This window comes from Nansenia antarctica, assembly GCF_963989245.1.
Source record: "Nansenia antarctica genome assembly, chromosome: 2".
NCBI classification, from domain to species: domain Eukaryota; kingdom Metazoa; phylum Chordata; class Actinopteri; order Argentiniformes; family Microstomatidae; genus Nansenia; species Nansenia antarctica.
The window spans coordinates 29,561,229-29,573,728 of record NC_137675.1 but is presented as its reverse complement, the minus strand read 5'-3'; the positions used below and the strand labels follow the sequence as shown (position 1 = coordinate 29,573,728).

General features: G+C 44.3%; 1 protein-coding gene across 1 annotated transcript in view; it reads left to right on the top strand.

The window, feature by feature from the left end:
• Positions 1-9,699: 9,699 nt before the first annotated feature.
• dcaf15 (DDB1 and CUL4 associated factor 15) overlaps positions 9,700-12,500 on the top strand; it is a gene marked incomplete at both ends in the record, with an annotated part of 16,110 nt that continues 13,309 nt past the window's right edge. Inside the window, 2 exons of the mRNA XM_080522957.1 lie at positions 9,700-9,725; positions 10,217-10,346. Of these exons, the coding sequence (XP_080379083.1) occupies positions 9,700-9,725; positions 10,217-10,346 (156 nt within the window). The remainder of the gene's footprint in view (positions 9,726-10,216; positions 10,347-12,500) is intronic.

The window sequence follows — 12,500 nt, the reverse complement described above, 5'->3', positions numbered from 1 at the left end:
CTCTTTGTAATGAAACCGGAAGCTGTATCCAATATACCCATTATGCGCATTTTAAGCGCATATAGGACACGCGTGAAGCATTTCTGCGACACGCGTTTCTGTTCAGTTTTCATTCCCTCATCGCTTATACACATAAGTTTGACTGCGCATGACAGTAGTTCAGCAGTAGTCGCACTGGTGCGATTGAATGTATTTCCAAGTCGCACAGAAATATATTCACTCGCAAATGCGACCAAAACAGTCGCACTATCGAGCCCTGGTCATGCACGTGACCACTGGCTACTACTGTTGTCGTCACTTGAGTGACACGCCAGATCGGGCACGCGGATCGGAGCCTTTTTTTTCTGGTGCGATCCGCGATCCAGCATTCAGGTCCAATATCGCGGCGATATCCGATATCAGTATCGGATCGGGACATCCCTAGTCTGTATGATTGGCATTGGGTGGGGTCCTTCCTTGCCCTCTTTATGTATTACAACTATTGTTGCGTCCCTCCATGAGGGGGCCGTGGTTCCAGATTGCAATGTATGGTGGTATGCTTTTAGCAATAAGGGACATACTGTCTGTTTAAATGTTTTATAGAATTCATTACTAAACCCATCCGGTCCAGGACTTTTATTGTTTTTTAGTGTAGAGATCACTTCTTGTATTTCCCATTCTTCAATTGGTTCATCTAGTTCTTTTGCCATAGGCTCAGATAGCTCTTTTAGTTTGATGTCTTTCAGAAATGCTGTCAAATCATTATCATCTGTGCAGGTGTCCGTATTTTTGTAAAGAGATTTATAAAATTCTGCAAAAGACCTTGAGATTTCATCAGGTTTTGTGAGTGTCGAGTTATGAGTTTTTAATTTCTGTACTATATTCGATGATTGTTGTTTTTTTAGTCTTAGTGCTAATAATCTACTTGCTCTGTTTCCATTTTCATAATATTTTTGGTTGGTAAACCTTAAATTGACCTCTATCTTTTCAGTGATTAGGCTATTTAGATCCCTGCGTGCTTGTTTGAGAGCATTAAGTAGATTGGAGGTTGGTGTTCTTTTATGCTGTTGTTCAAGCAGCCTTATTTTATCCTATAATTCTCCTTGTTTTGCTTCTCTATTCTTTTTTTTCGCGCTCGTGTATGAGATAATGCGACCTCTAATGTATGCCTTAGCACAGTCCCATAGGATGAGAGGTGATATTTCAGGTGAGTCGTTAGTTTCTTGGTAATACTTTAGTTCAGTTGTTACAAATGTGATAAATTCCTCATCATTTAGAAGTGATGTATTTAATCTCCATTGTTTGGTTTTTGGCCTGTGACCTATGTTCCATGATAATACTGTACATGGCTGGCCCAGTGTTGTTGTCTGTCCTTTATGTTGTGTTGTGTTGTTATGTGTGGTTTTTAGTGGAGTGGCGCGGCAAAATGAATTTCCCCACGGGGATAAATAAAATAAAGTATTTATCTAATGCAAGAGGTGCATGATCAGATAGAGTAATTGGTAAGATCTTTATGTCTTCTATCCTGTGTAGTTCAGCTTTGGGTGTAAAGAAATAATCAATTCTCGAATAAGATGAATGTCTGTGCGAGTAGAAAGTAAAATCTCTACCTTTAGGGAATCTGCTTCTCCAAACGTCCACTAGGCCTGATTCTATCGACAAGTGTTTAAGCATTCTACTCATTCTAGAAGTGGGAGTTTTGGAGGTAGGTTGTCTATATCCATTAGCTGGGACATAACACAGTTGAAGTCTCCTCCCAACAGTAGGATACCGGAGCTGTGTTGTATTGCTGTGTTAATGACTGTGCTAATGAAGCCGGGCACATCCTCATTTGGAGCATATATGTTCATGAGGGATACATGTATCCCATCTATAGATCCATTCACTAAAATGAATCTTCCCTCAATGTCCTTGTGGACCGTTGTTGGTGTAAAGTTAACCTGCCTATGTATCAATATAGCCACTCCTCTCTTTCTACCTGACTGATGTGATGAGTAGAACACGCTGTCTGCCCAGGATTTCTTTAGTTTCTCATGTTCCATATCCGACAGGTGGGTCTCCTGTAGGAATGCTATCTGACAGTTGGCTCTTTTTAGCTGATTAAGGATTTTCTTTCGTTTTATAGGATTGTGAAGGCCTTTAACGTTGTAGCTTATAACCTTAAGTGATCCCATGGTTCAGAGTAAGAATTAGGGAGGATCTTAATTTTACCTGTAGGTATGGTGATGGCAAGGATAGGCACATGAATAGGAGAAGATTGTGAACTGCATGTAGTACAGTGTCTATGTGTGTGATTGTGTGAGTGTGGGTGTGTGGATATATGAGGGGTGGGTATGGGTAGGAGGTGTGGGGGAGTTGGGGAGTATATATAAGGGAAAAAAACAAAATAATGTAAAAGAAAACAAAATACATAAACATACACGTTGCTCTTATTCTTCCGGTATGATCCCTGTGGAACAGTGGGATCTGAACATAGAAATAAAAATTAAAAATCCGGACACTCAACCGACATGAGTGTCTGGACAGACTTTTGGGACATGGTCCCAGGCTGCGAGTCTGAACAGGCAGCTGTGCGAACAACCTTTAAGATTGTTCGCCTTTGCTTGGTTATAGTACCAAACAGAATAGCTAGGAGTAGTTTGTTAACATTTCAGGCTCCCGTCGAACCTTGAGGTAAAACAAAAGGAGGGTGAAAACCCCCTAACCTTAATTTTGACATTGTTAAATACGTTTTACATTGTATATATATATATATATATATATATATAGTATATAAAGAAATAAGAGTAATAATAATTATGTCTAGAGACAGAAATAAATAAAAGGATCGGAGAGAAGCATTAACGCAGTGGAAATTAAGAAACAAATAAAAACAGTCTCCTGGTGAGGTAATTTTCACTTCCCTGCCCCTTATGAATAAACAGATAGATTATTTCCCCCTTGGGGTAAGTTTTAAATTGAACTAACATATATGTCCAGTCTCTTTCAAAACTTGCATATAAACTGCTGTGAAGAACTACAATAACAACAAAGGGGTGGCATTGACGATGGTAATATATTTAAACAGATATCGTCCCGTCAGAGTTGGTCTTGTAATGACACTGAGCCCCACTGGCCCGTGGCTGGGGGCGACCTACCCTTAGCCTGTTGCAGGGATGACGTTCTTCTTAACGTAGTCCATCGCTTTGTCTGCATCTGTGAATTCCTTTTCTTCTCCGTTGTGTGTGATGCGGAGTCGGGCTGGAAACAGTATGCCATACCGGACGCCCTGATGGTTGCGCAGCAGCTTCCTGACCTCCGTGAACGCAGCCCTGGCCCTGGCGACGCCGACAGCATAATCCGGAAAGATGGCGATGGTCTGCCCGTTGACCCGGAGAGGAGCTCGAGTGCGCGCGCAGCTCAGCACCTCAACGCAGTCCTGGTAGTAATGGAGTTTAGCAATGATGGCGCGTGGTTTCCCCTCCGGTCTCCTCGGAGCCAGGGTTCTGTGTGAACGGTCCACAAGCACATCTCTATCCAGTTGTAGCGCTTCCCTCAGTAGTTTCGAGACCGATGCAGTAGAGCATGATCCATTCGTCTCGGCCACCCCTAGTATTCTGATGTTGCATCTCCTCATTCTTCCCTCCATGTCGTCGCATCTCTCTCTGAGCCCGGTTACCTCTGCTTTCAAGCCCGTCACCGTAGTCCGCAGGGCCACCACCTCGTCCGACCACGTTGATAGGCCGCCCTCCACCTCCGTGATTGTAGCCTTTATTTGGTCAATCTCAGACTGAACCGCCGCAGTATTGTTAATTATTTCAGATTTTACTGCTTGAAGTTCACTTTTAATATAGTTGAAATCTTCGGCTAGTGCATTCTTAATCTCTGTCTTTATCACCTCGACAATGTCGGATTTCAGCGAGAGGAGAATCTCTGTTTTCAATGCTACAGCGTCCATCACTGGGCTGTCTGTCCGGGGCGGGGCTGTCTGAGCCGGGGTAGCTGTGGGCTCGATGTCGCGGTGGCGTTTGGCCTAGTAGTGGACGGATTGTACTTATATTTGCGCAGATTTGCAGCCATTGACCCCTAAATACACAGACTTTTGATATTAGGAATATGTTAGGGACAGGTTTCCCAGTATTTTGTAATGTAAAACGCTTATTAACTTAAATAAAACAGAAGTCCGACGGGAGCTCAAGCGAAACACGTCCTACTCCATTGCCAGCCCACGTGATCCCCAATAAGTCTTTTGATAATCTTTTTAGGAAAAACTTCTCATAACTTTACCCATGTTCTCAGTATTTGTCATAGCACTGTTATACAAATGGCTACAGTCATACGTTGTGCTGTGTTGTTGAATATTGGCAGGAGTTTCAATGAAATTGTTAATAATTTATAAATAAATATATATACTTGCCAATATGAATCCGAACTTTGGATTTTCTTCTGGACTCTTCCACGTCTTTGCCTGGAAGTTGTTTCCTGCCCTGAGTGAAGGCTGGGGTTAGGAGACTGGCACCAAGCAGGCCAAAGTCATCTTTAAGCGTAAAACCCCGGTCAGCCAAGATCTGAAACAAGGAATGCGATTGAATAGAGTAAGTCTATTGCTTTTAATGTTTGTGGTGAAACACTAATTTACACCTGTACATAATGAGTACAAAAAAATGTGTGTATGTGATGAACTGTTACAGTATAGTATACAGTATGTAGAGTTCTACATTACCTGGTCCCCAGGATGGTGGTACAGTGGTGAAATGAAGCCAGATTCCCTCACTATCTTAACATCGGATGCTCTTCCACCCCAGCTTTTGGACAAGAAGGTGATGCTGCCTGCAGGACTACACGCAATCAAATATTTTACCGTAGTCCACTTCTTATAGCTGGAGTAAGATTTGGCCCTGTGGAAAAAACAAAGCATGGTTAGCATTCAGAAGTTACCTGGCCAAGTAATCATGAATTACATCTTTTTTGGTGTCTTTACCTGGCTTTAAGCCCCTTTGGATGTACAATTCTGATTTCAAAACAATCAATGATTGATGTGAGGCGAGGAAATTTGGCCTTTATCGTTGGTGGTATGGTTTGTCTGATGCAATCCCTGTCAGGCCAGTGAATGAGGAAGGTGATCTTTGCATACAGAAGATTCAGCCAACGTTGGAATATGTGGCGGATGGTAGACTGTCGTTGGTCCAGTATTTGGCTCAGCAAAGCAATAGACGGATTCTGGCGTAGCTTGAGCAAACAGAGGAAAAGCTGGTCCTTGGTCGACAATCGAAAAACCTTAGGTGGTGACTTGATAAACTGAAGAAGGTAGCGATGTAGACAGTCAAACACTGCCCAGTCAAGCCCAGTCATGGCCCTGCATGCACTGGTGTTGCCTCGAACAGCATTCACAGACAATCGCTGCAATGCAGCATCACGTTCTCTTCTGGCCTCATCTCTCTCTCTCCTGAGATTGGCTACCTCTATGGCAATAGCAACCTGCTCCCTGTGCGAAACTGGCCTGTTGCTCAGTGTACCGTCCTCAGTGAGAGGTTGTTCAGTAGGCTCAGTGAGAGGTTGTTCAGTAGGCTCAGTGAGAGGTTGTTCAGTAGGCTCAGTGAGAGGTTCTTCAGTGGGCTCAGTGAGAGGTTCTTCTTCTGAAGGTGACCTTTGTTTTCTTTTGGCTGACAGGACCTTCCCATCATCACCAGCCTCTCTCTTCCTGGCATGTTTGTAGCGCCGTAATTTAACTCTGCCTTGTGTCAATTGCTGCCGATGTGGAAAAATAGATGGGACATAATCCGGATGACTACAATCATTCACATGGAATCCTGAAACCAGTAGAGTAAGTGTAAGCCAAATGCAGATACTCATTCAAAATAACTTTATACAGCTTTGATTAAATGCACTCATCAAATGTAGTCATTAAGTATGCCAGCTGATACTTCACTCAATAGTCACCAATTATAATTCTGGATTACAATTACCGTAATCACATTTCACAAGTAAATGATGTGTATTGCTGCAAAATGAACAATTACATGTATGGGTTAATTTAATCCATGACGATTCAATTCCCTATAGTTTTATTATCATGACATTAATGTCATGGTGATCCCAAGGACACCTCCACATGTGGCCATGTGGGGTTCTCTACCTCCTGCACCACACCCGCCCTTTACCATGTATTGGTAGAGCCGGCGTCTGATCGCAAGGTCAGCAGATCGGCAATTTGAACCCTACATGGCCACATGTCGAGGTGTCCTTGGGCAAGACACTAAACCCCAAATTGCTCCCAATGAGCGGGCAGGTGCCTTGCATGGGTAGCTTGCCGCCATTTATGTGTGAATGAGAGGCCATTGTAAACCTAGCTACAGGCTAAAGCTACAAGCTACAAGCTTTAACATTAAATTGGGATTTCCTTGGCTTTTCAGTTTGTTTTATATTCCCTATATACAGTATATATTTCCCTTTCAATGCAGCATCAACATTCACTACTTTGACTTTTAACATTATAACTGTTGACTTCATTTAACATCATTAACTAACCTGTGATGAAGTGTTTGCCACAGACATACACGTATTGACTGGAAGGGTCCCACTGCTGACCACCTTCATCCTCTCTGCGGATGGCCTGAAGCCACAGATCTCTTCTTTTACTGTCCTTTGCTTTTTGGGGAAGTAAAGAAAATCGTAAATCTGGATTATTTTTTTTATTGTTTGCCGTGCAAAACACTACGCAGCAAGCCTTAGGCATGGTGACACTACATTTTCCAATAAGGCGCCAACAGTTTTAAGCGGTCGCATGATCGTCCTGATGACAGGGAGATGACGTATGACTGCTCTGGAGGCAGACTGAAAGGACACACTGCCTATTTTCATTACTTTTCTCCATATAACGACGTCGATCATTGATCGGAAACCACACTATATAATAGTTTTCTTAACTGGCCATCGGATTTGTGCATCTAATATCTAAAAAGCAATACAGTTTTTTTTATTGTAGTTGATTAAAGTAGCAAAGACCAGAAATTCCCATTGACCGCCATTCAAACTTCTACTCTTCTATCACCCAAAAAGGGGCGTGGACATTACGGGAGGGGAAAGTACCCGGATGCGTTGCCCCGGTAACCAATCCAGAGAGTGAACAGTGTTGGGATCGGATTTAATTTACAGTGTTTTGAGTTCGGATTTGAATAGTACATCGGAAAATGGCGGCCAGCTCGAAATCCGTAAATGTCGTCAAGCTTCTTAACCACAACAAGGTATGCATTTGACACAAAACAAGTGACGGGCACGTAGAAACACCAACCGAGTAACGTTTTCGACAGTGCTAACGAACTAGCCATTTCTAACTGACCGTCTTGTCGAACTAGCCAACGGCTAGGGTCGCTGGCAGCTCGCCTGCTGCCAAGGGTCCTACCCATGGGGTCCTCCACCCCTTTATAACGTCAATATATGCATATTACCCGTTAATGGACGATCGTTACATTCAATAGAAAGCATTTCAGCCCCGATTGTTCCCCATTAACGAGCTCATTATGATTGAATGGAGCAATTAACAAGGTCATTCTTCACCACTCAGTGAATTACATCCAAGCGTGAGGAAAGCACGCAGACAGTCTCAATGACATAAACTGTCTACTTTTTTCTGCTCTGCTCGAAAATACACTCTTCAGAGAAATATGCTCATTAGGTGAGAGAGAGAGAGAGAGAGAGAGAGAGAGAGAGAGAGAGAGAGAGAGAGAGAGAGAGAGATGGATGGATGATCTATGCTCATTGTGTGTGTGTGTGTGTGTGTGTGTGTGTGTGTGTGTGTGTGTGTGAGAGAGAGAGAGACAGAGGGGGGGGGGGGGTGGATGATTAGATGAGTGAGAGAGAGGGATGGATGATTAATTTTTATCAGTGCAGGTTATGGGCTATATTTTATTTTGTGTAAAAAGCAAATTAAGAATTCAGAAATATTAAAACGGAAAAAACGGAATTTGGGGAAAAATAAAATGCCTAATTTCCATCAAGCATCAGCAGATCCACCAAGTGCATCAGCCGCCCGCCAAACTTTACCTGCTGAATAAACTGTGGTAAGTGCTGTGAATCTTGATGACAGTAAGCACCAGAATGTTCATGACACGTTATAAATACAGAATAATCTGCTGATTTTGAGCTGACAATGCTTCGTGGTGTTTGTAAAGAGCATTGATCTTTTACTTTAGCTAGTGATCACTTAACCAGCCTAATATTGGTAGCTATAATGTCAGCGCTGTTGTGTGAAGCGTTACGTTAGAATTATAGACCCTATTATAATGTCAATGTATGCATATTACCACGTTAATGGGCGATCGTTACATTCAATAGGAATCATTTCATAAGACTAATGACTAATGACTAATGACTAATGACTTCATAAGACTAATGACAACATCATTAGTCTTATGTTAGGGTTAAACATGTTAGGCTTAAAGTATGAGTAGGGTAGTGGAGATAAAAATGGGCATAAAAAGCACAATAGTGTGTACAAATTCACCAGAATGCAGGAAATTAAGTGTTAAATCCTTTTTTTAAATTATTCTACCTAGCCCAGAGTCCCCGCATGAGTGCCTCTAAAACTGAACTCGTATTTTGAGAAAAACTGAATTGTATTTTGAGAACTGAATTGTATTTTGAGAAAAACCAAATTGTATTTAGAGAAACTGAATTTGAAAACTGAATGAAAATAATGAAAACTGAATTGAATACAATTCAATCTGTCGAATACAATTCAGTTTGTGCTCAGATTCAATTCAATCTGTCAAATACAATTCAATCTGTCAAATACAATTCAATTTCTGATGGCACTAAAATAGCTCCGTACACTTGACCTGTTTCCTACTGACCTACTATCCACTCAAACGTCGCGAGGCAGTTTGCCACGGCTCGCAAACTGCTTTAGCACCTCTTGCATGGTTAGATAATTCTCTCTCAGGAGATGGTGGCTTACAAGTCAGTTGTACAAGCCCATGACCTTGCTTTTTAAACAACCCTGTAGTTAGTTAGCTAACGTTAGGCAGTGCTAGCTAGGTACAATGCTAGGTGTCTGTCCACATCCACCCGTTTGTGCTGCTGGTGTTTACTTGAGTACTAGTAGGCATGCTCGTTAGCTTCTGCTGGCTATGTCCTCAGTTGCCTTTCGGTTCTCAGCTGTGTACTGACAGGTGCGGTGAGGGGTGGTGGTCTAGCCAATGTACATGTATGTCCGATATCCAGAAGCCTGCAGGGGCGACTTGGGCATTGGATAGACATGCTGAATGAGGGTTGACATTACGCGTTATGAGGGGGATCACTAAGTTGTTTTCATGGTGCATCTCTTTCATGTTGAGTCTCTCTCCCTGTCTCTGTCTCACACACACACACACACTCTCTCTCTCTCTCTCTCTCTCTCTCTCTCTCTCTCTCTCTCTCTCTCTGTCTCACACACACTCTCTCTCTCTCTGTCTCACACACTCTCTCTCTCTCTCTCTGTCTCACACACACACACACACTCTCTCTCTCTTCCCCTGTCTCTGTCTTACATACACTCTCTCTCTTTCCCCCTGTCTCTGTCTTACATACACTCTCTCTCTCTCTTTCCCCCTGTCTCTGTCTTACATACACTCTCTCTCTCTCTCTCTCACACACACACTCCCCCTCTCATCTCTTCTCTCCCCTGTTCCTCAGCTGTCAGGTCAGTTTTCTCAACGGCTGTTTGAGCTGCTTGTGCAAAAAAAAGAAAGAAAAGAAAAGAAAATGGTCAGCGAGGCGTTGCCTGACAGGTGAGTGTGTGTGTATCTCCCTCTCTGAAAGAGTGTAGTCTCTGTTCACACCACCTCTGCAACTACATACATCTTCTCTCACACACACACACACACACACACCTTTCACCACCTCACTCACCTACTCACCTACTCACTCACTCACACACACACACACACACACACACACACACACACACACACACACACACACACCTTTCACCACCTCACTCACCTACTCACTCACACACACACGTACACACACACCCCTCTCACCACCCCACTCACACACACACACACACACACACCCTTCACCACCTCACTCACTCACTCACAATAACACACACACACCCCTCTCACCACCCCACTCACTCACGCACACATGCACCCACACTCCTCTTGTTCCAGACACACACACACACACACACACACACACACACACACACACACACACACACACACACACACACACACACACACACTCACACACTCACACACTCCTCTCTTTCCAGACACATCTTCCTGGGCCAAACCAAGTGTGGTCGCTACATGCTGTCCTTCACCAGAGACTGTGGCGAGGACGACGACTACACCTACCACCTGTACTGGTGGGTGTTCCACCTGCACAGCCGTCTCAAACAGGTGACCACACCTTCTACAATCTACCTGGACTGACTGTCACACATCAACCCACTAAACCGTCCAGCCACATACTTTAGAGCTCAATAGAAGATGCCTCTCTCACGCTGAGGAGGACTTTGTGGTGCTATGTGGTCCTCAGTTGGTAGAGCACGGCGCTAACAACGCTTAAGTTGGTTTATTCTTGTTTTATTATGTAGTTTATGTTATTGCTATTCTCTGCTATTGTTATTGTTTTTTTTTTGTTTTTTTTAAATTTGTTTTTCAGATTTTATCCCTTTTACACCCAATTTGGTAGCCAATTGAACCCAACCTAGCATCCAATTATCCCCTGCCTATTGCGAAGGATCCGCCGCACGACCCCGTGGCTGGCAGTCCCAGAAGAGGCCGCCAGGCAGACTAGCTGACTGGCTCCTCGAGCCCAGCACCTGTTATTCCGGCACCCCGGGGGCGCTGTTGCGTGACGGATCCTTGTCCGGAACTACTCCTATACCGCCCTCGGGAGCGGCCGCCCAATATGCCGCTCCCCGTGTGTGCCCCAGCCATATCCGGATCTGGCGAGCTGGGATACGATCCCAGTCCCCGGTGGGCAGCTTGCACTAGTGGCCAGTGCTTAGACCGCTACACCACCGCGGGGCACTATTGTTATTTTATTGATTACTATTGTTCTATTTTTATTTTTTGTATCATTAGCTTGAGCCTGCTTGGAGTGGCAGATGGACAGGCTTTGCACATTTGGGACTATCCCAATTGAGTATTTTTACCAGCTCAGTGGCCTTGCGGTTAGAGTGTCCGCCCTGAGATTGGGAGGTCGTGAGTTCGATCCCCGGCCGAGTCATACCACCAAAGACTATAAAACTGGTACCCGATGCCTCCCTGCTTGGCACTCAGCATTAAGGGTTGGATTGGGGGGTGTAGGGATTTTATCAAAAGTGATGGTCTTGAAGATACAGATGACAAACGACAGACTCAGAGATCTCTTTCTTAGTTTAATGAATACGACCGGTCGGGAAGAGTGGGGTACAGTCTTCAAAGTATAAAGTCGACATACATGAGTTTATATAGTCTTCAGAGACAAAGAACTGTTATTCAGCCTATAGGATTTGTACACGCTCAATTACATAAGCATCGTATATGAATATTAAGCAGTATGATTCGAGTCTGTTAGGTAACACACAGAAACTGGACACTGAGACACATTAGGTCAAAGATCACCTTTAGAGTGGTCGTAACTCTCTAGTAAAGTCACGGTCTCTTACTAACAACAGATGATAGAGGCCCAAGAAGAAGTCCAACCACAGTTCAACGACATAAATAAAGCTTGTCAACTTGCTAGGGAGAGTTAACATGTGGAACCACTTAGTGACTTATGTAATACATAGCTTAACTTTCAGCCATTACCCATCAGGGGGTAAGACCCTGCGACATACCAGCGTCATGTCCAGGGGGGGTGTACTTGTACATCAAGCCGCCTCACGCTACGGAAACAGGAGATAGGCTCCTGTGGGCCGTTAGGCTCGAACCATCGGTCCTCAAGGCTACTTACAATTGAGTATTTTAAATGATTTCCAGTATTATTTGTGCCCAGGCGTTGGCTCGTCTGCAGTACCGTAAAAAAAATGGTAGTTCTGTAGTTGGTGGAAGGACAGGATGTTGTCTAGTCTCTTTGTTTTCTCATCTGTACCTCTCTCTCTCTCTCCCACTCTCTCTCCCTCCCACTCTCTCTCTCTCCCTCCCACTCTCTCTCTTCCCCTCTCTCTCTCTCTCTCCCTCCCACTCTCTCTCTCTCCCTCCCACTCTCTCTCTCTCTCTCCCTCTCCCTCTCTCTCTTCCCCTCTCTCTCTCCCTCTCTCTCTTCCCCTCTCTCTCTCTCTCTCTCTCTCCCTCTCTCTCTCTCTTCCCCTCTCTCTCTCTCTCTCTCCCTCCCACTCTCTCTCTCTCCCTCTCCCTCTCTCTCTTCCCCTCTCTCTCTCTCCCTCTCTCTCTTCCCCTCTCTCTCCCTCTCTCTCTTCCCCTCTCTCTTCCCCTCTCTCCCTCTCCCACTCTCTCTACCCCTCTCTCTCTCCCTCTCCCACTCTCTCTTCCCCTCTCTCCCTCTCCCCCTCTCTTCCCCTCTCTCTCTCCCTCCCTCTCTCTTTCTTCCTCTCTCTCCCTCTT